Raw genomic sequence first — 26,711 nt, forward strand, 5'->3', positions numbered from 1 at the left:
CTGTCTCTGCTTCAGCCAAACTCAAGAAGCCTTTTAAAGTATGCTGGATTATTAGAAATTCTGTCACATTTCTTACCTGGATTTAGCTCAATCTATCTGAAAATTAAAGCTTTTTTCTTCAATATATAAATATAACAATATGAAATGAAAACACCTGCTGTATTTTCATAAGGACTTAGCTCGGGCTTGACAAAAGGTTTTAAATGGTAATTGTATCAGTGACTTGCAGTTGGCGGCCTTAAATGTGAGGAAAAGGCAGCTCAGGAAAACCTAATGGCACACTTGCATAGTGTGAACCATACAGGGCTTAGGGGTTTATTTTTATAACAAACTTAATTAGAAGACATGATTCTTCCTGCCATAGAGATGTAGTGTTAGGGACGGTTTTTATAATAAAAACCTGCCAGCACAGCATAGGAGGAAGGGCTCGGGGAAGCAAGGGCGCACTGACCTGCTTGGCACTCCTCTCAAAGACCACATACTGCTGGCACTGGTCCAGCCGCCTTTTTCTCATGGTCCAATAATGCAATACCCTGTTTTCCCGCTGGAAGAGTTCGTTCAAGATATCTGACACGGAAAAGAAAGAGAGGTTGGTACTTGCTCTCCATTGAGACACCTGCAAAACTCGACGTGCTTTCATTCAGACATTTACGCGCGTGCGCGCCACAGCAGGATGCAGTGCGCTGAGAAATGATGGCGTTCCTGTCTAAGGTCTCAGTCAGCACTGGAGGCAGATTCCTCATCCTCTCTCATTAAATCTGAAGCCGACGTGGGAAAGGTGCGAGATTTTTACTTTTTTTTATTTACACCTGTATGTGTTGTCATTCTTATTTTGTTCATGCATACTTTTAAAACATAAAGCCTTAGGAAGGGATGGAGGGAATGAGAGAAGCAGAGGACCTTGGAGCCGTGAAGGCAAAAATGTCTTATTATATAAAAACTAAAACTGATTTAAAAAAGAAAACTTGATCCAGACTGTCAAAACATTGTGCACATAAAAATCCAGGAAAATCCTTGAGGACATGTAAGTCACAGAACCAATTTCCTAAACAGATATCACAGACCGGCCTGAGACTCCACAGAGAGCTGGGATGACCTGTAACCTCTGACCCCGTGCTGGAATCACCAGCGTATGTGGTGCTGGGCACTGAAACCAACGCCTGCTCCCTGGGTGCTTGGCGAGCAGACTGAGAACAAATGATCTCCATTCTCATGGTTCACGTTTTGTTTTTGATTTTTACTTGGCGTGAAGAATGGAAAAACCTGATCCCTGTGAAATATACCATCTACCGACGAGTTACACTCTTAGTTCTGAAGTGATGTAATTTGAACACTAAGGATTGGGCAGGAAACATACAAACACACACTTAACCCCACGCCAGGAACAGGAGTGCTGTTCTTCATTGGCAGATTGGCCCCACCCAGGCTTGGAGAGAGGGGCTAAGGCTTGGGCGGGCAGGTAGGATCCTGTATTCTGAGGTATCCTGGCACCAGGTAATGACCCAGGAGTGGGCACACCATTGAACTCCAGTTTATCTTTTGGATAAACGGGGTTATAAAACTAATCAAAACCTACTAAGAATCACCTACAGGTGCGGACACCTGAAGCCAGTTACTAATACATATTAAAGAGGCAGAAATCCAGTCTCTAAACAGTGGTTTACAAGGATGATGAAGATGTTCTGTGTAAAGTGCTTTCCACATGGGAATACAGTTCTCTTTGTTGTTAAAAAAAAATATGCATGACAGGACACAGCGAAAGTCCTGCAATGACTGCAATAGCAAGGGGACTGTGCCGTTTCTCTACATTTGGGCGCCTGTGGCAATTTGAATGAAAATGGACCCCATAAGCTCATGGGGAGTGGCAGCTTTGGAGAAATTAAGGCATGTGGCCTTAATGGAGGAAGTGTGCCACTGGGACGGGCTTTGAGGTTTCAGAAGTTCAAGCCAGACCCAGTGGCTCACACTCTCATGCTGCCTATGGATTCAGACACAGAGCTCTTAGCTCCTCTCCAGCACCATGGCTGCCTGGGTGCGGCCATGCTTGCTGACATGACAATAATGGACTGACTGTCTGAACCGGAAGCCAGCCAGTGAAGCGTTTTCCTTCGTCAGAGTTGCTGTGATTGAGCAAGAGAATGCTGAGGCAGCGCCTTTAAATCTTTTTACTATAGGATTACCTAGAAGTTAATAAAACAAAGAAAAACCTTTAGAAAAGAGGTCCTAAGACAGAAATTCCATGTCAAACCAATGACATCTGTAATATAATTTTGTTATATTAAATAGAGTAAGTCCTTCTCAAATATTGAGTTCCCAGAGTCCTCTGTGCGTTGTGCACTTACAGAGTCTCACTTGTGCATCAGCTGAGCAGTCACACACTGGGGCCTATGAGCTCCTCAGTGACTGTGTTAAAAGAGACAATGACTGTCCCTCTCCCAGATCTAACAGTAGCTAAGAGCTCAATTGAAAACACAGAAATATATGAACTTCAATTTCGTAAAAGCGATTTTGAAATTTTAAGTCTACCAAAGCATTAAGCCCGCCTTTCACACAAGCACTGCATGTGCAGGCCATTCCTGTGAGAGGGGTCTCTCTGCTCTCAGTTCAGGCCCTGACTAAGTACAGTTAACTGTCCTTGGGGATTCGGGGTTGGCTCTAGTTCCTGAGAGATGCTGAGACTGTGAGGTCTGACTTCCTGGCTGCATTCGGTGGGATTACACTGGCATCCTCCCTGTAAGACATACATGGCCTATCTCCTTGCCCTCATTCTAAGAGGTGCATAAAACCTTTGCCACCAAATAGAGAGCAAGAGAAACAAAATATCCGCAGCTGTCAGTCCACAGCCTCCTTCAGCAGACACAAAAGCCAATGTTATAACGCTGCCCACCAAGCTCAGTCTCAGCTGTGTGAAACTGGGTGAGGTGGGTACATATCCTGTACACCTCATGCCGCACACTTCATTTATTCACCCTTCTAGAAACACAAGTCCCGTTATGTATTCCTTGGTATAAATGCTCCTAGACCTACCTTTTTCTATGTATTTACAAGTAAATTAATAAAAAAAATCATACTATACTCAAATTGTATTAAACTGTGTAACAATTTGCTTTTATCAATTACTCATGTCTTAGGCAGATACTATCAAAAGTACTTTATCGCCACGATACTGATTCATGATTTCCTGACTTAGCTTTTAAACCTACTTTGCACATAGGTAAGTGCAACTTTCATTCTTGACCACATGTTCACTCAGTGGCAGGAGCTACCATCCTGAGCGCTATGTTGTCTGTTCGATGCTTAGCTAACTCTGTGCATTACCATCCCACATGTCTCTTCGTAGTCTGTTACTGAGCTGACAGCTAGTGAGGTTGTCTGTCATCAGCATGAGCTGGGCACTTAGGACAAAGCTGCGGGAAGCACAGGGGTCGCATGCTCACTTTTTACTTGCTGTTCTGGAGCTTTGATGTGTGTCACCATCCCCGGCATGCTCACGCTGTTCCTGTGTAGGTATTTTAGGAAGACATCTGCGTTCCTCCTGGCCAGTGTGCAAGCCTAAGAAACAATGGGGGACGATGTGTTGGTAACGTGATCACTTTACGCAGCTACAGCCGTAACACAAGTCTTTACCTAACAGCTATCTGGTCCATCTTGTTTACAAGACGCAGAGATTAATTTAAAATTAAACAAAAACAAAGAAAGTAAATGTCTTTTTGACTCCTGGATCTTGCAAGGTCAGATTATGTTACAGATCCTCAGAGGACAGGGTGTGTGGCAGGACACTGAGGGCAGTCACTGACCAAGGAGGATGTGGGGCCCTTTCCCAATCAAGCCTGGAAGTAACTATATATATAATGGGACCAGACTCCTCCCTCAGTTCTTAGTGCGAAATCCTGAGGCGTTTTGCATTATTGGGGTAGTAGGTGACTGGTCACTGCTGATGTACGAGGCGAGCCATAAGTGATGTCATCAGGGTACAGTAGACCCTCAGTGTGAGGACTGGTGGGCAGGAAAACACAAACCGGTAGGCCCTTTCTATAAAACTACTCGGATGGCTTTTCCATTGTAACTTTAGCTCAATCTCTTTTATAATTATATTAACTAAGTGGTATTCAATTCCAACTATGTGGATTCTGGAGCAAGAGACCGAAACTCCCAACCTGCACTAATGGTAGTTTGCATTCGTAAGCCAACGACAAAGGCCTGTTGGGAGTAGTCTCCAAACGTAGTCTCCAAACGTTTACTTGACTCGATTAGCATCTGCAAGCTACAGGGATTGTTCCGTCTCAACTTGCTTAACAACCAAATCTCTCAAGGTCCCTAAATCACAACTCAGTTTTCCGGACAATACTCCTGTCAGTAGACGGCCTTCAGACACAAAACAGATCATTACAGGCCACAGGAAACGCTGTCTCTGGTGTGGGGGTAGGGTCAGAATGCTGAAGCAGTGTGAGAAACTAAACTGTGTAAAGTGACGATTCTGATGGGCCGGCTGCTGGTCCTGGTGCTCAGAACCTCAAAGTGCAGTGTGCGGGCAAGCCTGTGTCCCGAGTTTCTGAACGTTTGACCACGGAAAAAAGCTAAGTGTTTCAATGAACAATTGTGACTTGTGAGCCAACCACACACACATGAAAACACAACAGAGCACTCCTCAAAGTCCGTGTCTACCCTCTCAGAAAACACTGAGTCTGCCTGCACCGGACTGACTCGCTTACAGGCTGCTTCCTGAGCAGGTGTTTGCATCCATCCCTCAGCCACAGATGCTGGGGTCTCCCTACTGGGTATTTCTGCATCTTCTGAGACACAGGCTACAGGTCTAAAGAGACTGAATCTCCAAGCAAGGATTAATTAGGCTATAGCATAGTGCTTTGCCAAATCACTTTCTCTCTGCAGAACTCATGGAGTATCCAGTTAACAGTAACTTTGCCTCAGGGAAATGTCATGGCTATAATAACTCTGTCCCACAGCACTGTAACTTCCTGTCAATACTTAATGGTAGACTTGTGGTTCATTCTCTGAGAAACTAGTAATTTACTAGACACTGGGAGTAGGACCAGTCAGTCACTGATGCTACCACCCTATCAATTTCCACACAACGAAAGAGTCAGGACCATGTATGGGCTTCTCTCAAAGAACAGACTACACATCCATATATATACCAGCTACCTACACCAATCACTTCTAAATCAGTCAGGAGACCCTGTGGCCCTCAACAGCAGATCAGTGTAGCATCGACATCCAACAGAGCCAGCCCTATACCTTCAGGAAGGCTTCCTTCTGTTCGAGGTGCTTGCTAATCATTGGGGTGACGTGGTCAGTCTCAGAATTGGGGCCCAGCTTGTCGGCTCCACCACACCAGTCCTCCTCTCTCTTGTACTCCTGCTCCAGGCTCTCCAGAACACTGCAGACCTGGGGGAAGAAAGCACCAGGCTCAGAAATCACCCCACATCTGCCATCGCCCCAGCACAGCAGGGAGCAGTGTCATCTGTGTTCTGGGGATGGCGAAGGGGGAAGACCCAAACACTGGGGGCTGCCCAGGCTTCATGTGGCTCACATAGAGATTTCAGAATAGAAACTGAGCCATAGCTGAGGTCCCATTGCCCGGATGTTTTCCACTACAGAGGAAAGAAAACTGTGTCCTCAGCTATGTGTCAGCAGCCTTGTCAGCTAAGGCAGCAAGGATAACTTCAGAGCATGGCTTCCCTGCTTAACTTAGACCTGAGAGGGTCCCTCCTGATGGCTGTGTCAATGATGGTGGAGCTGTCCCTGAAGTAAGCCTAGAGCAGTCAGTCATGAGTTGCCTAGGGACAGGCCCTCTCCCCAACCTGCTCAGAAGTCTTGTAGAAGGCGACGGAGGCGTTGACGAGCTTGAGGCGGTCTTCCATCTTGAGCATGAGCTGCTGCCAGTGCGAGGCGACCTTCTCTGCACAGTCACGGATCATGTCCATGTCGTAGTGGTTGGCCTGCAGCATGGCCTCCGCCTTCTGCTGCACCTGCAGTGCACTCTGGTGTGTTTTCTAGACATGAGGAAGATGGAAATGCTCATTCAGGAGAATAGCACACACGAGAGGCAGGAAACCGGGCTGCTCTCCCTGGCTTACAGAATCAACTCCAGCTACTACTTGCTAGGAGGCTTCGCAAATATGGTGGGTACCTGAGTAAAGCAGTTGTAGCCTCGCCCCAGCCAGGCTGAGGTTTAATTTATCTAATGGAGGGTGACAGACACCAAGACTTCCCAGAATGGCACTCAGCTGTGGGGCTTTCTAGTCGAGAAGCAACGGGAACGACTCTTAGCAATGGGGCTCTGTTGAAATGCGCCAAGTTTGTTGTCCCTGCTGGCTTCCTTCTAAAAGCCACCACGGGCAAAACAGCTAGTGGGGACAGGGGGTCATAGGGGATGCTTTTTATTCGCATTTTCAACTGAAGCTCTGGACTCCAGTGAAAAGTGTTTTGAAGAACTAGTGATTTTCCTTTTAAAGAAAAGAAAAAAATAAATAAATAGAGAAAAGACTGAAAATGTTCCATGCCACACACAAAGCAAAGCACATGGCAAGCCCTGACGCCAGGGCTCTCCAGGAAAGATGGAGAACACAGGGTTCCGAGTAGTCAGCAAAGGCCTCAGAGAGAAGAAAACCTTGCATTTCAGCTGACCCTGAAACGATCCCTAAGACACTGACCATGGGACAGGTTCCCAAAAGACTGACGCTTAAGCTTGATCACCAATAACCTCTGGGCACAGCCGCTGTCCAGATCTACACTACCTGGAGTTGGAGGCTCAGGAAGAGGCTGCCTCTGGCTGGAGCAGCTAACCTTAGGAGTACATTAGTCCTGACTCTGGCCTTTTCTCCAGCTAACTTCTGGGTTTCTATCATCAAAAGCTCCTTCTGAGATCATCCATCACAACTATTACCACACCCGAAGAAACCGGCTCTAACGCAACCGTGGCACCACTAACGGAGAGGGTGAGCGGCCTGGAGCAGCCAGGCTTCCTGCCACTGTGTGGTGCAGCCTTCAAACCCTCAGCCTTTCAAAGCGTCCTGTTGCCACTAAGCAAGTGGCATGAAGAGGGTGGTCATACGCATTATCTGTACCTGTCCAGGGTGAGGGACCCTTCACACCCCAACACTCTGCAAGACACTAAAACACCTCACTCAGCTCAGACTCCCACTCGAGCTCCCTGATTTAAGACACTTCTAATCAGAGGCCATACATCCTGCTAGGGCTGGTTCATGGGACAGAAGGGGGCTCTGACCACTGGGACACTTGCTGCAAGGTGGTCCTCAGTCCTCTCCAGTTGTGGGCTGTTTGCTTTTCCCACCATTGATGGTGGCCTGATGAGCACTGCCTTTCTCTCCTGTTCAGGCTGTGGCTGGCTCCAGCGGGAGGTACAACGTTAAGGGCTATTGGGCCGGTCTCCACACCACAGACACTGCCTTACCTCGATGGCATGCACACCACACACCGCCTTACCTCAATAGCGTGCTGGAACTGCTCGTGCTCTCTCTGCAGCTGCTCAGCCTCCTGCAGCGAGCTGGCCGTGATGAGCCCAGCATTCAGCATGGACTCTCCATTCCGGATCCAGCCCAGTACCTGAAACACGACAGAGGGCAACTCTGTGCAGTGGTCCTTCCAGTGCGCCTTGCAAAACACCTGGGCTGTGTGTGTGTGTGTGTGTGTGTGTGTGTGTGTGTGTCTGAGTGTGTATGTGTGTGTCTGTCTGTGTGTGTATGTGTCTGTGTGTATGTGTGTGTGTCTGTCTGTGTGTGTATATGTGTGTGTGTCTGTGTGTGTCTGTGTATGTGTGTATGTGTGTGTGTCTGTCTGTCTATATGTGTCTGTCTGTGTGTGTGTCTGTGTGTGTATGTGTGTATGTGTGTGTCTGTGTCTGTCTGTGTGTATGTGTCTGTGTGTGTCTGTCTGTGTGTGTCTGTCTGTGTGTGTCTGTCTGTGTGTGTATGTGTGTCTGTGTGTGTATGTGTGTATGTGTGTATGTGTGTATGTGTGTGTGTGTATCTGTGTGTATGTCTGTGTGTGTGTCTGTGTGTGTGTGTGTGTGTGTGTGTCTGTGTCTAGAGTGGTTTTTAACCCACTTTGGGGTTGTATGGCCCTTTCATATGGGGTAAACTTGACAACTGTAAAAAATAGATATTTACATTATGATTCATAATAATAGCAAGAACTAGCAATGGAAATAACTTTAGGGTAGGGGTCACGACGACACTGTGGAACTGTATTAATGGGTTGCAGCATTAGGAAGGTAGAGAAGCAGTGGTCTAGAGGTTACCTGGTAGGGAGGCAGCCCTGACTTCCTTACAATCCCACCAACACAGGCTACAATCCTTGCAGGGTTCTCACCAAAGACACTGCCTCAGGGGCACTGCCGGCCTGATTTTCAGAAGACAGCGGAGGGAGCCGGTTATGAGAACACAGACCAAAACTGTTCAGGCTCCATGTTATAAAGCAAACTTGCTCACTGAATGAGTTCTCTGACACTTGAGGGAAGTCCTGCTACGTCCTATTCGCTCACTTCACTGACTTTCCATGACACTGTAGCCCAGGGGTGAAATAGGTTGTACCACAATGCCCAGGACCCAAACCATGGGACTCAAGTTCACACACTGCAGGGCGTAGACAAACCTGCAGGACATTCTTAATTAAGGATCCATGGGGAAGGCCACCTGCTTGGGAAGGCAGCCCTGGGTTCTCTAAGAAAGCAGGCTGAGTGGGCCGTGGGGAACAAGCCCGTGAGCAGCCCCCTCCACGGCCTCTCATCAGCTTGGCCTGCATGTTCCCGTACCGCTGAGTTCCTGCCCTCACTGCTTCTGCTGATGAGTGCTCTATGGAACTGTGAGTGGAATAAACCCCTCCTCCTCAGGTTGCTTTTGGTCATGGTGGTTCATCACAGCAATGGTAACCCTACCTAAGACACTACCCACAATCTCAGCCTGGTACACCATAGGCCCACAGATGACTCCAGTGGCATTTAACCCATTTCTGCTTCAAATGTGGCGTTAAATAGAGCATGGAGCCAATTCAAGAAAAGCCTAGACTTGCAGTCTGTGGCTGTGTGCAGATTAATAAAAGTTTAGGGGGAAACTACGCTGTTCCTTAGCCTGGGAAGTAATGTGCTTTAAGCAAGGGACCACCAAATAGGAAAAGAAATGGAAGGACGGCATGCTCAAGAGCTTCGGCTGCTAAGTGGGCAGCCGCCCAGTCTTCTCACCCATCCAGGGAGGTGTGGGGTCCATCTTTACCGTGAGCTGCTGTCCACGGGCATGAACCACCTTACACAGGCCCTGAGGCCGACCTGTCCAGAATTCCCCAGCATTCCTCAGTGTCACGCACCTGCTTCACTTCTGCCTGCAGGTGGCGCAACTGCACACACTGCTCCAAGTGTTTCCGATGCTGCTCGGCCGCTAAATCCAACTCCTGCTGCTTTTCGTGAAGAAACTCCAGGAGGTCCTGAACCCGAGTGGCCATGTCCACATCTCTGTCGCAAAGCAGCTCCACACCTGTGAACCGTGGCCAGCTTCTCTTACCCCAGTGCACTACCCAGGGTGTCTGGTGAAAACTTGCCCACCGGGTGCGCCCTGCACTAGAGACCCGGGCCAGCAGGGATGCTTCTATACACATATCCAGCACACCAGGGTGTGAAAGGATGCACCAATGAGCTGACCCTCTGGGACCTAGTGACCGGTAGCAGCTTTTACATAAGAACGAGTGGCTCAGCCCTCAGGAAATATTTAATTTACTCTGTGTAAAGCAGCTAATGCAAGCAGGATGTTGCTGGGTAAGCACTGGGTACTACATTTACATACGGGGTCTTCCAGCGCCATCTGCTGGACACTGAAAGTAAAAGAACACTTTCATGGGTTTTCACATTACACTCAAAACCACAATAGTTTTCCAATGTCAAGTTCTTATTCCTTGAAACAATTCTCAAAAATTTTAAGGACAAGTTTCCTAAGCATAAAGTTAAGTGTGGCCGTGCTGTGTGGAATAAGGTGAAAAGCACTTCCTTTCAAAGAGCCCATGTTGGCCGGTAATGGCTCATTAATAGAAGCTGTGGTGTTTATAGTCATCCTAGTCCCCGTGGTGACGCAGAGACCATGACCATCACAGGGTGGAGGGCCTTTCTTACCAGAGGCCTGGACCTCATTGACGTACTGCAGAAGATCCTGTCCCTGGTGGATGACGTCGAAAGTCAAGTTATTCATGGTCAGGGCTTTGTCCGCATGGTGCTGCAGGCGCTGCTCAGCGATCGTCAGATCCTCTGTATCGAAGTCGTTCATTTGCTGGGAAAGTTCATCATTCCAAGACTCAAGGTCCGAGATGATCTGAGAGAGGAAGGGAAGCATCTATGCAGGAGCAGACTTAAACACAGGCGGCCAAATCTCACAGTGAGAGTCAACGGCCAACCATCATGGGCCTGGTGAAGCACCGTGGCAGAGGCCAGGAGGGGAGCACCCAGCCATGAGATGCCAGCACGTGAACATGCATAGAGCTGTGGGACAGCAGGACATGGCTGCCCATGAGAGGCACCGTGAAGAACCACCTCTAGAGCAGTCCTACACCGCACCAGAATCTGGTCGAAGCAGGTTTTCCATCTGAGGTCTGTGTTTACAGGAAGCAGCAGAGAAAAGGGTAGCCAAGGGTCAAGGGAGAAAATGCATTATGTGGGGCATGGCTTCTTTGACAAGTGAGCCATGACAGTCAGAAGCCATGGAACGCAGTCAGAGGACAGAGGAGGGAGAGCTGAGCCTACACTAAGAGGCTGGCCACCAAATGCAGGAGCTGACCCTATGTCTCCTAATAGAGGCAGCTGTGCAAACCTGAAGCATGCTGTGCTAGCAGAGGACGGGGAGGTGTTCGGTGCTCCGAGTGAGTATGATATGGCCTCACAGTGCAGAGATCTTTAGGAGAAGAATGACGGACAGGCAGAGTCTCTGAAATATGCTGGCTCAACACTCAATGAAGGAAACCAGCAAAAAAACCCATGGTCTTGCTAACTCATGGGACGCTCATATGGCAGTGCCATCGTGCTGCTCTCTGCTTCTGTACAGCTTAGAAGGCTTGCATACATGAACTTCAGCCACAAAGTCCAGAAGAAAGAATACACACTGTCTACCTCAGAGGGCCGGCCTTTCCGGAGGCCCTCACTTGTGCGTGCTCGTGAACACGGACGGAGTTGGCATGGAAGTCTGAGCACGGGATGATGCTTGCAGAGTCTAGGGGGAAGACGCGGGTTTCGGACTGCCTAAAGGACGGATCTTATCAATTCACTCATTTTATTAAGGAATTTGCATGCAATGTGTATTCACATGTCTAAATTGTACTTCTTCATAAAATCAATAATATTAACTAATGCTAATGAATCACGTGTAAGTAATGGAATAAATGAGGAAAAAGATTTATTTTGGGGTTCTTGAAACCAAGCCCAGAGCCTTGCACATCCTTTAAGTGCTGTGGCAATGAGATACATCCATGGAGAAGGTGGGAAAATGACCCTAAGTTCTACCTTAATGTCTGTCGACCTGTAGGGATTTTCTTCACACATGTGTCTCCAGACCCCGGGGATGAGGGTCATCGGGTGGGACGATGGATGGGAATAGCAGTGATGACACACACAGACTTCTTGATGAATGGACTCTGTCTGCTTATCTTCACTATCCTAAAGACTGAAAGCCAAAGAAGGCCATTTTCTCACACACACTGAAGTGCTGCAAGTCTTCACAACTGACCGTCTCTGTAGCATGCTGCCTGGTACACAGGCTTTCCCTAGTGCGCGTGCTCTGTAGTTTCCACGCAGGGAAATCATGCGTTTGTGTCTCCTCATTGAGCTTTGATTAAGATTAATTTACAACTAAGTAGAAATAAATGAAAATAAATAAATAAATAAATAAATGAACAAGCAAACAAATAAAATAAAAACCTTTTGCAACTACGAGAAGGTTCTGGGGGAAAATCTTCAACGAATCTTCTGCTTGCTCTGTCTAATGACTGAAAATATGCAACAGACACCTAAGTTTCAGAACAGTGCATCACCAGAAGAAACCAGGCCTGTTCTGTCTGCAGTCACCTTAAGCCCCAGGCAGGCTCAGGCCAGCGGGTCCCCACTGTGGAGGTTCCAGCATATCATCTGTGTGTCGCAACAGGGAGCGGAAGGCCAAGCCTTGGAGAGCACTGGAGTAGGCTGACCGCCTCTGCCAGAGTGGAGGACTGATGCACTTGTTGTGGTTAAGTAAGGATAGCAGTAAGACGCATACAGAAGCTTCTTGTGGAAATAGCGCTGGAGTCTGGACAAGCAGCCGGCTGGAAGCACTTGCTGCAGGACTCTGCCCTATCCAGAGCCGCCATGTAAGGTGAGGCTGATGGGCAGGCAGGTGGCTACACAGGATCTTCCTAGAGCTAAGAGAGACGAGGGCAGTCTGTGTGGGCCTTTTCTGACTCCTCTGTACAATCCCCAAGCCTGCTGGCACCTCAGGGCCTAGCCAGTCTGCAAACCCCACAGGCAATATGGATGAGCTCTAACCCAGGGAGGCAGTGAATCCCACCACAGTGCACTGTCAGACACCCGCAGTCACAGGTTAGACCTGAGTGGTTCAGAGGTGCTGAGTGAGATAGACCCCCCATAGTCACAGGCTAGACCTGAATGATCCAGAGGTGCTGAAACAGACCCCTACAGTCACAGGCTAGACCTCAGTGGTCTAGAGGTGCTATAGAGACTCCTACAGCCACAGGCTAGACCTTGGCAGTCCAGAGGTCCTGGGTAAGGACTCATGTACCAATCCTGACTGCCAGGTGTGTAAGCAACCAGGCAGCAGGACATGGGCCTCAGGCAAGCTATTACGTTTTATGAAGTTCTTCTGACAGTGTCTGACAGTTCAGTCTGGTTCATTCAGACTTACTCTGCTCCATGACATCAAGCAGGAAAGATCTTTCTCTGCAGAGCACAGACCCACCCCCTTTTTGTAGACTAGAGATAAAAGAAGCACATGTCTTTCTTCTCTGTACACATCAAATATATAAGTACAGTCTTGGGAGAAATTACAGAAACACCTGAGGGCACTTTTGTGTGTGTGTGTGTGGGGGGGGGGTCAACTTCTGTTCCTTAAAATACAATCAAGTCCCTTTATTCAGAAAGAAAATAGAAAACGGAGGGACTTGTGAGGAGAGGAAGAGGCTCCCATCTTTAGAGGTTGCTCTCTCTCTCTTTCCGCAAGAGGAGTGTGCAGTGTCATCCTGAACTGTTCAAGCAGGACTGAGCTGTGCTGGGGAAGGCGACAGCTGACTCCTAGTCAGGAAGGCCTCTCCTTCATCTCTGCACCTTGACCTTACACCCTTCCCCCTTGACACCTGCTGCTTCCCTTTACCAAAGGGCTTCCCTTGCCCCTGGTGCTCCATACATGCCCACACCACAAACCATCTTCAGCCTGAATGTTTCCCTGTCTGCACACTCCCTGCTCTCTAGGAACACACTCTGCTGCTGCTGCCTGCACTGTCCTCCTTCTGTTTCCCCCTGCAGTCTCCCACCCAGAGTACAGAGCTGACCACCAGGGCCTCCCCAATGGCCAAGGAAGTGTCAGTGCTTCTGGGGCCTTCTGTCTCCACCCCTCTCCTTGCTTGGTAGAGGCTCAGGAGCGGAGAGGACACAGGACAGAAACCAGGGACAGGGCTCCAGGGCAGGAGCTGGTCACTTACGTCGATGGCATCCCGCTCGAATATGCGTAGCTGCAGGAAGAGTTCCAGCTTGATCTTGCGTTCCTGGAAGAGCTCCTCCATCTGGGACTGAGCCTCGTCCAGCTGCTGCAGCACCGTCTCGATGTGGTTGATGGAGCTGTTGTGCGGCGTCTTGTTACTGGAGATGGCAGAGTCCCTGTGCAGGAGCAGAAGGAGACGGGACTTCAATGAGACAAACAGGAATTCAATGAGAAAGACTCACATTGTTAGACACCAGATCCGGCAACACAAATCTTCAGGGGAAGAAGGCTGGCAGGAAGCAGGACTTTGTCTCAGAAAAGGGAAGACGCTGTCCTCTAGCAAAACACCACCAGCCCCCTTCCTCCGGGCAGCCTGTCCCACCACGCTTGAGACTGCAGAGCCTTGGCTGTGCTCCTGATGGCTGTGCTCCTCAAGAAGTCAACTATCACGCTGGTACCCAGCCACTACAGTGCTGGTCCTCCTCCCCCGAGGTTAACTTCTAATACAATCAATGAAGCCCTTACTAAGTAACGTCCCCCTCTCTTAGGGGAGAGATGATCACGTAAGGCTATTACTTCAGCTATCCTGAGTGATGTATGAGCTGGGAGCAGGGGGATATCCTTAAGTGTCCCCCAAGACCCAATCAAAGGAATTTTCTTTTTTTTTTGGTTCTTTTTTTCGGAGTTGGGGACCGAACCCAGGGCCTTGCGCTTCCTAGGCAAGCGCTCTACCACTGAGCTAAATCCCCAACCCCCAAAGGAATTTTCAAATCTGCCTCCAAAGGAAATAAAGGTAAGCTGGTCCTACCTCCTGCCCAGAGGAACATGGAGGGGCGAGGGATGTAGTTCTGACACCCCCAGGCAGGTTCCTGGGACCAGAGGACATGATCTTAAAAGAGCTTCAGCCTCATCCATTTATAAAGAAGTTTTAATCATATGATGTTGAAGAAATGCTAGCAAAAGTTAAATTCTGACAGTTGTTAGTGTTAAGACGAACAACTATGCAGCTGAAAAACTAAGGGGGTCAGGGGGCGGGGATGAGAAGAAAACTCTCCAGGCTTCTGGAGAGGACACTGGATCTATTTGTTCAAAGACCGATAAAGGCTCTGGATCTGTGAGGGGCCAGGTGGGGTGGAGGGATGGGGGATGGGAGGGTTGAGGCCCACCTCAGCTGCTGGATGAGGTCCTCCCCTTCCTTGATCACGTTGACTGTCACCTGCAGGGTGGTCTGCTGCTGCTGGCCGAATCTCTTGATGAGATCCTGGACGGCCTCCACCGACTCGGCGTACACGTCGTCCAGCAGTTCCTTCTGCAGCTCCTCCAGCCATGTCCAGAGCTGCAGGCAGAAGAGGGCACAATGACTGAGTGCTGTAGAGACCGGACCACTCACATGGGGAAGAGGGGGTTGGCAGGCTGCTCCCAGAGAGAGGGAAGGAAGGAAGGAAAGAGGGGGAGGGAAGAGAAGAGAAAGCGTCCTGGAGAGTCCAGCAACTAGTGGGACACAAGCACAAAAAGAGCAACATGCCATGCACTGTGGAGCAAAAATAAACCAGCCGTGAAGCGGAAGAGGCTGTCACTAGGGAGAAAAAGGAAAGGGAAGAGAAGGCACGCTGCCCTTCTGCAGAGGCTCAGTCTGAGTGCTGTGGAAACACCGAGTCACTCACACAACAGGGACATCCGTCAGGGAGCACAGAGGCTCAGACCCATCTCCTGCTTCAACTGCAGCAAAGGCATTACACTTCTCTATTGGACCAGCACTCAGATACGAGTGTTTTAGGTCCCTTGAAGCAGAGGAGAACACAGTAGGCTAAATTACTCTCCACCACACCTGTGTGATGGGGACTCGTGCTCCTGAGATCACCAAGCAGGGCCAGCCAGCCTATCATCCTACTATGGGAAGACAGTGTGTTCACACCGGGTCTTGGCTCTGTGCGATTTAGAACCCAAATTCCACTTCTATATTTTCTAATACAGAAAAGCTTAAAACATCAACTCTGTGCCTGGTCATTGGATGGTAAATACCACATATATAAAATATATGCTTCCTGTTACTTACATATCAATAGACATTTTGAACTTGACAGGCAAATTTAAAACAAGAAAAGTGCTGGTAAAGGGCTTATTTCTCAGCCAAGTTACCCATAGCCACAAGTTAACATTACTAAAGATATTAAATACCTATTAATTTTTCTTGCATTGTCTGTTTTGTGCACACTATCAAGTTTCATACAATAACAATTTTACATACACAGTCTTGGATAAAGGCTGCTTGACTTGTCCTGTGGATCAAGGGGAAAGGACCCCAGGAGAAGGAACCCAGCTAACCCTTCCTGAGGCCCTACACCGTCCTTGGAGGTCTACTGCCAGTAAGGACATCATCTGAGTTTGCTCCCTGCCTGTCAGCACAGTGGCTGCACTTACAAATGATAAAAAGACAAGAGCATCACAAAGATCTCCCAGCTGGCTCTGAGATTCCCCATGGAAACCATTCTTAGCGGCCATAGGTTGTACTGTGCTATAATTCTACATACCACTGTAAAGCACTCTCCTGGGGTTGCAGTCACACCAGAGTGGAGCTGGACAACAGCACCACAGCGCTGCCACCTGAACCATACACGAGCACCCAGTGCACAGCAGTATCTAGGTGGTACTGTCTAACAGGAGCACTGCCTTAAGGTTTGGAGTAAGCCCCACCCCCACCCCCAGGCTGGACAAACTTAGTAAAGCATGGCTCTGTGGTCCACATGCATCAGCTAATTTCTCTATGATCCGGCTTGGTAGGACAGGATCTGAAGAATCCTAATGCCCATGGAGGAGTTACCAAGACAACAAATGAAGGAAGATGCAGGGGAGCGTCTGTGCAGACAGGGGTGCTCCACAAGCTCAGCACTCTACAATTAACATGGGATGGATTTGACTTAACTGAAGAGACAGGATTCTTCTCTAAGGAACGAAAAGTATATGCTGCTCCAAGCAATGAACAACCACTTTGCAAAGTGGACTGCACTATTCTACTGATGAGTCCAAAATAACCTATTGTGATGACCAAGTCAGTGGACTTCTTAAGCTAGCAGGCTCTACCAGAGCAGTGGTGGAGCAAGGATGCATGGGTGCATGGCTAAACACACACAGAACTCGCCCACTTGCTTCCAGTGACAGATACACTTGATCAAGGTACTGCCATCGCCCTCCACCCTCCCAACATAGATATTTATTAACGATGCGTTTCTTTGCATCTGTACTGATTCTGTTCACAAGCAATGGAAATAAAAGTCATTGACTTCCCGTCTCCTAAAATCTCCAGTCTTCTGCTTGAGCTTCTGTGCTTTGCTCAAGCTGTCCCGGGAGGCTACTGCACGAATGAATGCAACAGCCCACCACAGCGGCGAGCCTGTTCCTTTACCTTGGTCAGATCCCTCCTGCACACAGGCGCTGTGCTCGGGGCACCTGGTCTGGTCTGGAGAGGGGTGACTGTAGCTGGACACTAGAAGTCTACTGTGGGATGAGGAGGAAGTGGGGTGCCTGTGTGGGAGGGGGCATCTGCCAAATTCCTCGTCTGGACAAATGCTATGGAAGGTGTTACAAAACACTCAAACGATCCTTGATACACTGATAAAGAACTAACCAGAGAGACAGCCCCTGGGAAAGATCTGAGGTGCAGCACTCAGGTACACATGCGGGCTACAGTACAGTGACAGCCCTGTGTGACAGCCTGCCTGAGCTCAAACCAGATGAGACCCTGCCAGGCAGAGTGCTGGTCTTTCCTCATCTGGTCCTTACTGTTTCTTCTGTAGGTCATAGGTTAGTGTGAATGCATAGTCAGGGCTGCCTAATAGAGTCCATGAGATTATATATACAGAGAGAATAAATCAGCAGACTAGTCACTGATGCTGCCTTTCTCCTAAGAAAAATCCCATAATATGACAATTTCATAAAGTTTTACATCTTTTATAAGTACCTTCCAAAATGCATCGAGGCTTCTCAGGTATCCAAAACTAGTCACTTAGTCTGGCAAACTTAACATTTAAACTCTTTTACCCCTAAAATAGCATAAGATACTATAGTTAGAGGGAAGGGTATTAAAGGAATCTGGTGGATTCTATAGAAATCGCTTCCTCTGAATAGGAATATTTAGGAGTTAAGTTTTGCCCTTCCACCCAGCAGAGCTTACACACACACACACACACACACACACACACACACACACACACACACACACACACACACACAGAGGCATTTCCCCTCCACATCCTGGACATTTGGACTCAGACATTCTGGTCACTGGTGCGGTGTGCTCCCCCACCTGGCCTGCCCATGAGGCCCACAGAGATAAAGCCACACAGAAGACTTCAGGAAGTGACTCTGGGGTGGCGCAGATGCCAAGGAAACAGGCTGAGGTAGTGGACTGAGGCTATCTATAAAAAGCATGATGTCAAAGGCCAGGAATACTCTTAACTTGATTTTTAAAGAAGAGTCTTAGAGAAAGGCCCTTTGTGACACCAACTGAGGGAGGACTGATGCATATCTTACTGCAGTCTGAGTTAAGCAAAGTCTATTTCTAAGCTTTTAAAATGATATAACACGCAATACCTAAGGTGCCTCGGAACAAAGAAATTTTAAGTCTCTAGGATGTTTGTGAAAGTCTTAAGTCACTTTCCCAAGGATGAAAAAAATAATGCACTGTGAAGATTAATAATCTACAGTGAAAAAAATCTTTATCCAACAGCAAGAGGAGATATGTTCTGTGCAAATTCACTGCAACCGGGGTTGTTTCTAAGAACCACAGAACTGTCAAGACACAGGCATAGGCAATACTGCCCCCTAGAGGCCCTAAAAGGCACGGCTGTGTCCTCAGTTTAGTACTGAGAGTTCTGAAGATGTGTAAGCTGGGGTGGGTGTTCTGCAGAAAACTGTCCACAACTGGACTGTATGTATCCAGAGGCATGGCCATGGACCAAAATACAAAGAGAAAGGTGGTCTTGGAAAATGAAATAATGTGGATAAAAGCTCTGAGACAAAGATGCATAAGGATCCCGTCTTGGCCTCAGAACAATCCTGACCCCAGTTCTTTACCCACAGGCCTAGGCCCTACACTGTCCAGTGGAAAGGCGCTGAAACATCTCTTCTCAGGAAGAGACTCCTCTCTCCATCACTCGGGGAGGGGATTTCTGTATGAGCTGATGTTCTGGAAAGGGCTGGGCTGTAGGCGGCTAAGAGAATCTGAGACTTAGGACAGACTCAGCAGAATCTCTCTGCACTCCACGGGAGGTCATAAGGCTGTCCAGTGTCAACACGGAGACTGGTTCATAAGGTCTGCATGCACACCACCTGAGAGGCCTTATCCTTGGCAAAGTCCTTGTGTTCTTTACCTGTAGTTCAATCTATGAAATGGGGTAACTTTACCAACTGAACCTTCACAGACCGCAAAGCCAGTTCGAGAAAGAATAAGACAAGTACACGGGTGGACGAGTATGCTCTCTTACAGCCAGGGCTCTACACACAGAAGCTACTGCCACTGAGACCTGTGTCCCTGCCCTCAGCGGATGTGGGAATCTCTTAGTATGGTGGAGCTGTGCAAGGCGCAGAGGCAGAGTGAGAAGTATCAGTCACAGCTCCCCAGAGCTGCGCTGCTTCTACAAGTTCTGAGCAGAAGCGAGTGGCTTCAATGGCAGCCTGCAGGTGCACATGCAGTAGAGCGACCATCGTGCTCACAGCCCGTGATTCTAATTAAAGTGTAAGGAACAGGCTGGAAAGGGAACCATTGCCACCACCTACAGGAAACTCCTGTGCCACAAGTGAGCAAAGGTACGCTGAGCACACATGCCTGGTGTCGTGTGCGTGTCTCCTCTCTGCGTGTATAATTCACGTGCACTTGTGTATGGGTGAGCATGCCCCTGGGTGTGCACAAAAGCCAGAGGACTTCAGATGCTGGTTCCACCTTATTCCCTTGGAGCCGGGTTTCTCTCTTAGCCTAGAGCCATGCTGGTGGCCAGCAAGCCCCAGTGATCCTTCGCCCATCCCTGCCTACAGCACTGGGATTTTTACTGGGGTGGTGGTGTTTAGAGTGGTGAGTACCAGGAAGAAAGCTGCAGAGGCATCACGGCAGCTCCACATGTGAGAAGGAGCGACGCATGGACATTCCAGCCTGAGGGCTGCACACCTGAGACTAAGGCAATGATGACCAGCCAGGGACAAGAGCTGGAACATGACTGACAGCTAGGGGACTGCAGGACCAACGGTGCTGTATTATTCAAAGAAAGAGCTTGACACTTGGAATTTTTCACCTTTCTTTCTATTCTAAAATACCCCTGACAAATCAGATCTCCTCAGCAGCCTGGCTGCTATTAACACCGGGGAAAGCCCCTCCTCCATTGAGGCCATTGTAAAAATGCCTACCATCTGCTGCAAACGTGCCAGGGCAGGGGCAGGCAGGGTGGGCGGAGGGCAGTGTTTGATGTAAATAAATAATTTTTTAAAAATGACTAATGTCATCGTGAAACAGCTTGTAGTGTGTCAAAGTGTAAGTTAATTCCTCTCTGCCAGGAAAACCTCCTCAAGCCTGGAAGTTGTGGGCACACCCCTGCAACCTATCCGCCATTCTCCTAGACTGCTTCATCACTCAAGCTCTGTGGGATGGCAGAGGATCTGGAGTTCCTCGGGTACCAGCTCTCTCCTGAACATGTGGGACTTTCTGAGGTGGGCTAGAGAACTGAATGGCAGGCCCGTGTGACTCAAACAGCAGCCCGAGAGCATCCTTCCTTCCCAGCCCGATTCTTCCCTTGACTAAAGCTAAGTGAGTTGTTGTGGGCACAGCCCCGTGGACCACACAGCTCACTTCTTTATTAAGCACACAGTACTGCCATCTATGTGACACTCAAATGTTCTCATTCATGGTTTTACATAAAAGCATCACCTCACAGCTTTACATAATGAAACTATAAACAGAGGTATTTCCGGGTGGCACCACATCTGTCCTCAAGGAAAGATAAAGAGTTTTTCAACACAGTGAGTTAAAGGACACCTGAGATCATCGCTCCGAGATGCCTCATACAGACATAACGGTTCACGACAGGTTAAGTGGCAATCCAAACTTCTGACTGGAAAATCTCCTACAGAAGGTGACACCAAGTGATTAGGCCAGGAGCATTTGACAGACATGGTCGTCCACTCCTTCAGCACATCTGTCAGCCAGTCTGATGCAGCAAAGACAGCTCCGGGCTTGCTTCTTCCTGACATCTTCCACTTGAGACCAGCGAGGGGGATAAAAACAGGTTGGCTTTGTACCAAAACCCTCAGTTGGTTTCTGTAGCCTGCAAATGTCTCGAGTCCTTCACCCGCCCTTTTGTTCTCTAGATCTCTGCCTAGGGCTAACCTCAACCTGAGTAAACACATAAAATTCACCTTCTTAAAAATATTACCAATGTTATCAAGGAATTGTGGGACACATCTGCATCTTAGCACTCAGGATACTGAGTCAGGAGGATCGTTGAGCCCATCCTGGGAAACTTGGTGAGTACCTGGTCTGCTAGGACTATATAGCAAGACTCTGCTTAAAATACAACAGCAACAGCAACAACAATAACAACTACAACTAGTAGTAGTAGTAGTAGTAGTTGTTGTTGTTGTAGTAGTTGTTGTTGTAGTAGTAGTAGTTATAGTAGTTGTAGTAGTAGTAGCAGTAGTTGTAGTAGTAGTAGTTGTTGTAGTAGTAGTTGTAGTAGTAGTAGTAGTCGTAGTAGTAGTAGTAGTAGTGGTAGTAGTAGTAGTAGTAGTAGTAGTCGTAGTAGTAGTCGTAGTAGTAGTAGTCGTAGTAGTAGCACTCGTTCTGCCACTACTACTCAGGTGTCTGCCCGCCCACAGTTCAGCAGCAGAGCCAATGTGGTAAGCTCCCTTCTGCTGTCCTGAGAAGTCCATCGTGTCAGGGAACTGGCTTGCTGAGGGGTCTCATCTTCTCACAAAACCTTTTCTCCCTCACCTTGTCTTCCACATGCCCCAGCCGCATGTAAGGAAAAGTCAGCCTAAAGCAGGTGCCAAGGGCATCGTGCAGTGAGGTTTCTGCTGTAAGAATCAGGGGCCCCAGGCAGAAAGCCTGCTCCTTCCCCAAACTGCTTCTAAGTTTTGTGTTTCAAAAAGGGGAAGAGAAAACAACGGAGCAATAACAAAACCAGACTACAAGCCTAACCTGTGTGTTGCTATGGCTGCCCTGTGTTGCAATATGCTGCTGACGATCGATCGATCGATCAATCCCTCTTCCCACCTCTCTGCTGATACCAAGAGCAGTTAGTTAGCAAAAGAATGTACACATTGGAGATAAACACGGAACATTTCATTTCTCTCTGTGTGAGCCAAAACCCTGCCTGATTCATAGAACCAGTAGGAGACCAAGAGTATGAGGATCCCTTTAAGATAACATATAGTAAGATCACATGTGTATATTCACTCTCCTCTGTACACATGAAGACCTGTAAGACTACAGTTCCTGGGGCACTTTAAAGCCCTGCATGTTTTCACATAACATTAGCCAGGCTGTAACGCAAAGAACTGGTAGGAGCCAGGGGCAGCTGTCTACTGAACGATGACGATGACCCTTCAATAGGATCTGTAATAAAAAGTGGAATCAGTATAAAGTCAGATATTTACAGTCTTCGCTACAACATTAAATTATAAAGGTAATACAGTAGTCAGTTAATTTAGTGACTATTATGTGCTCAGTATTTTAGAGTTGATTATATAGTATTTCACATTAGTTTCTAACATCTGTAAGCTAACTATGTTTTTTACATTTTAAAAATTTATTTTGTGTACATGTGCCCTCGTGTACATGTGGAGGACAGAAGGAACTTACAGGAATCCATTCTCTGCTTGTGCTACCTGAGTCCTGGGATAAAGCTCTGGTCAGCAGTGTTTACAGCCATTTACCCGTTGAGATAACTCTCTGGCCTGTACAATTTTTCTTTGTTGGCGCAGTACTTAAAAATGACAAAGTTCTTGATTTTGAGTCAGTTTTAAGTTATTCTTCATGGGAAGAAATGTTTAGGGTCTGGAGAGCTGTCTCAGAGATTAAAAGCACATAAAACACATACACTATACTTCCCAGGTGTCCCAATTCAGTTCCCAGCACCCAGGTTGGGTGACTCGCGACTGTAACTCCAGCTCCGGGAGATACGATGCCTTCTCTGTCCTCCATGGGCAACTGCACTAGGTGTACACTCTTGTGTGTGCACAACGGATTTCAAGTGCATGCTCAAGAGTATCCCCCCCACGCATGCTTTTAAAAATAAAATAAACTTTTGAAAGAAAGCCACTTTATGTGAATTGTTCTGAGCAAAGTTCTTCCCTTCTGGGCAGCACCACACACTCCGTCTACACTTACTAACACAAATGTCTTCTTCATGCTTACTAAGTGAGAAGAAAATCAAATCAATAAACAGAACCTTTATTTTGCTGGGATCAGGAGCATTTGGTCATATGTGTAAAATGAGTCATGTAAATATGAGTGGTCCGTGAAGGACTGTCTCCGGCAGAATGGGCTGTCGAGGTCTGAAGCTAGAAAGCGTGGACTCACGGGTCTCACGGGAGACTCCGCTGTGGTGTGAGGAACAGGGTACAGTGAAGGGGTTTCTAAGGAAGGGAAGGGCGGAAACAGATCAGCTACTGCCCATCAGAGATCGGTGAGGTTCAGTTTAAGCATTATTCAATACACCTCTGCATCTGACTTTAAAATTTGGATTATTTTGTATCTATCAAGTAGGTTTGGGGGCCATGAAGTGTGTGCACCATGGCAGTGACTATAAGGAAAACGTTTTTTGTGGAGCTTGTGGAGCAGAGGCTGGGACAGAGGTCACTGGGACAGGCAGAGGGCTGTGTGTCCCACTAGCACAGTCGCTGTATATTACTTTAATGCAGGTCACATTTCTACAGGAGTTGTGCAAATGACAGATTTGTTTTCTGGACAACCCTACCTATAGAAGAGAACGCTGTTTTTACACGGATGCCCAATGAGGTATGAGAGACACAGGGCTTGGCGCCTGATGCTGGAAGCCAGACTGAGTGCTGTCGGCAAAGTTGCTCACTTTCCTTGTGTTTCATTATTCAACTGCTCACTCATTCTTCCCTTGGGTAAGCAGAGAAACCGAGTTCTCCAGAAGACAGACAGACAGACAGACAGACAGACAGACAGACAGACAGACAGACAGTTTAATGTGCTTGAGACTTCATCTCTTTAACAGAAATTGTTGACTGGTGAGACGACATCGAATTCCTCTCGCAGATCTTTACCACCAAGCTCACGTCTAGGCTAGGAATCGATGCTAGACATTTATGTTTGCTATAATGTAGCAGGTTGGTTCTAGGAAATCCTGTGTGCATTCTTCCCATCTGTGCTGCACCCACCAAAGGACCCTTGTCTATCACAGAGAAGCGGAAGCTCTCATTGCTAAAACCTGCGCACGATTGCTCGTGGCTTTCCTGTTTTAACAGCCCCCGCTGGAAACAACACAAATGTTCTTCAGTGAGTAAACATACGATGGGGACATGTGTGTGCGCACACATAGGCATGTACCTGTGGTGAACCCGGTTAGATGAACAGCTGTCATTTGCTAGGGCGTGGCCCACAGAATGTTCCCACAGAGAGCAGGAGCAAGTCCCGGGCACTGGCAGGTTCTCTGGCTACCAAAGGGAGGAGGGAACTGTGGCCTTCCGAGATGGTGGCATGGACAAGCACTGGGTGCAGTTCCATGGCTCCTGGTTAGGGCTTTGTTCAGGGCTGAGGTGGCAGTGTGGGGGGCTCCTCTGCCCAGGAAGAAGCCTGGGACATTCCTTCTCCCCCAGCAGGCCAGCTCCAGCAAGAGTAAAAAGGGAAGCTGGGGATGAAAGTGAAGTCAGACTGGCACCCTGAGACAAAGACGTCTCCAGGTGGCTGCTGGGCCTTTATTCTGCCTTCTGAATAAAATGAAAAGTTCTCCTTTCCTAGGCATTGCTCACAAGCAGAAATGTGTCCAGCTCACAGTCAAGCCTGCAGAGGCACAGCCAGGCCTCTCTGCCTGTCCCAGGCAGGATGGCAGCAGCCTGTTTCATTCAAAACCAGGGATTCTGAGAACAGACCAGTGCTGGGTCACTGATTCAGCCCCAGAAACAAACTGGCGGCAACCCACCCGGCTGCCACCCAGCTGCCTCAAATGACCCAGGAATGTCAAAGCAGTTAGTAATTAAGCCAGGAACTAGTCTAGAGAGTGACGCTGAATGAGTAGAAATGGCTGAAATTGATAATATTTTCACTGGATCCAGACATAAAAATGTCACTCAAGGCACTAAAACTAAGATCAGGTGGCAGACTGACATCACTTCACAACTTTGGATGAAGCATCTGAGTCTGGGATAGGCTATGCAGTGGGGACACAAAGGAACCAGACTTAAACTATCAAGCAAGCCCAGTGTCTGAAGTGTGCGGGAGCAGCTGCCACTGTGGCATCGCTCCTCACACATCAGAGTGGGCTCAGGGCGAGTTTCACAGTGACTGAGTGGGAAAGAGCCAGGGACCAAGCAAATGCTGGAAAGGTCCATTCAGTAGGAACGGAGGGCAGTTATCATCAGCACTGATGTGCTTATGGGTCACACACGGCAGGAGGTGATGAGGCTGACTGGAAAGGCTCAGAGACCTCCCACACCAAACCCACACATGTTAGGACCATAAACATCCCGTTAACTACTTCAAAACACTGAGGAAAAGAAAGGGTGGGCTGAGAGAGAGACTGGTAGGAAAGCAGAACCTCACACATTCTTCTGAAAGGGGCGGGGCACCTCATGTGCTTTCTGTGGAAATAAGTCCTTTTCTCTATTGCAGGACCGAGTGCCAAATCTGTGTCCTTCTCTTGTGTGGGACAGTCTGAGGCCACAGACCACTTTAATGCTCTTACTCCATTCAGCTCACACATAAACCATAAGATAGAGAGAAGCAACATTTCAACACTAACAGAAAAGAGAGATGAACAGACTCCTAAGGTATGGGGACCATAACCTAGAGGTCGTGGGCCACAATTTAGGTTAATGACCAGACAGCTAGCTACCAGGCCTCTTCTCGGTGGGACTACCACAGATAGCTGAGCTGGCTGTGAGTAAGTTGCCTTTTTGACCAGGGACCTTCCACAGTGAGTTGTTATGGAATCATATCATAGCCAGAAACTGACCACGCAGAGAAGATTGATGCCCACACTGAGGAGAAATCAAGATTCTCCCTGGGAAACCACATGGTGAGGCTACCTTCTGGGTCAGGGGCCTTATCAGGTGGTTTCCACAAAGTTCTATGAACTTGCCTATGACAGACAAGTTTCTTTGTTGTTTCTCAAGGAAAATGTCTGAGAAGAACTACCTTGCTCGATCTGTTAGCAACCTGCCATTTTTTGATAATGTCATGCAAACACCTGTCAATTTAATGTTTCCATTCTCTTGGTCTTTGTCTTAGTGTTTACTTTCATTTCAGTTCATTGAAGTTCATCTACACGCCAATGAGAGAGAGTGAGCCATGCTCTGAGTGTTAAACTGAAAGCAACCTTTCTCCTTGTATAAATGTGTTAAGTACCCCTTCCTGGGGAGGGGGCATGCCCACAGAAGGACACTGTTGGCACAGAAAGGTTACTCAGGAAGAGATGCCTCTTCTGAGGGAGAGTCTGGGGCTAACATGAAGCTCAAACACTTGCAGGAGAAAATCCTGGCTTGTGTCAAGCCTATAGGCTACTGTCCTGGCTACCTTGTGAGCTATCTACACATACGGGTCCTGCTATGTGTTCCCCAGTAGCCACCACATATCCCGTACCCTGGGTCACCTTAGGTATAAGCGTCTGAGAGGAAGTGGTCGAGATAATTATACCTACCCTGATGGTATCGTCTGTGAAAAGGAAAGAATGGGCCATTGAACCTTTCTAGTCTGGAAGAAAGTCACTTCACCTAGACGATAGACTGGGACCGTTTTACTCTTAGCCTGTAGATCCACAGACACTAAAAGTCATAGAGTGCAGA

At 48.1% G+C, this 26,711-nt stretch overlaps 1 protein-coding gene across 4 annotated transcripts in view; it reads right to left on the minus strand.

Moving 5' to 3' along the window:
* Positions 1-26,711, minus strand: part of Trio (trio Rho guanine nucleotide exchange factor) — a 295,435-nt gene that overhangs the window by 107,828 nt on the left and 160,896 nt on the right. For all 4 annotated transcript variants that reach the window (XR_015662892.1, XM_087621836.1, NM_001107658.3 and 1 more), the window contains 9 exon segments: positions 14,864-15,033; positions 13,699-13,873; positions 10,139-10,334; positions 9,343-9,509; positions 7,468-7,587; positions 5,823-6,014; positions 5,257-5,406; positions 3,438-3,552; positions 452-567 (listed from right to left, as the gene is read on the minus strand). Coding sequence is in view for 3 of the 4 variants with exons in the window: in XM_087621836.1 (XP_087477962.1) it covers positions 452-567; positions 3,438-3,552; positions 5,257-5,406; positions 5,823-6,014; positions 7,468-7,587; positions 9,343-9,509; positions 10,139-10,334; positions 13,699-13,873; positions 14,864-15,033 (1,401 nt within the window). In the remaining variant the exon portion in view is untranslated.

Source organism: Rattus norvegicus, chromosome 2 (assembly GCF_021556685.1).
Source record: "Rattus norvegicus strain SHRSP/BbbUtx chromosome 2, alternate assembly SHRSP_T2T, whole genome shotgun sequence".
Taxonomy (NCBI): Eukaryota; Metazoa; Chordata; class Mammalia; order Rodentia; family Muridae; genus Rattus; species Rattus norvegicus.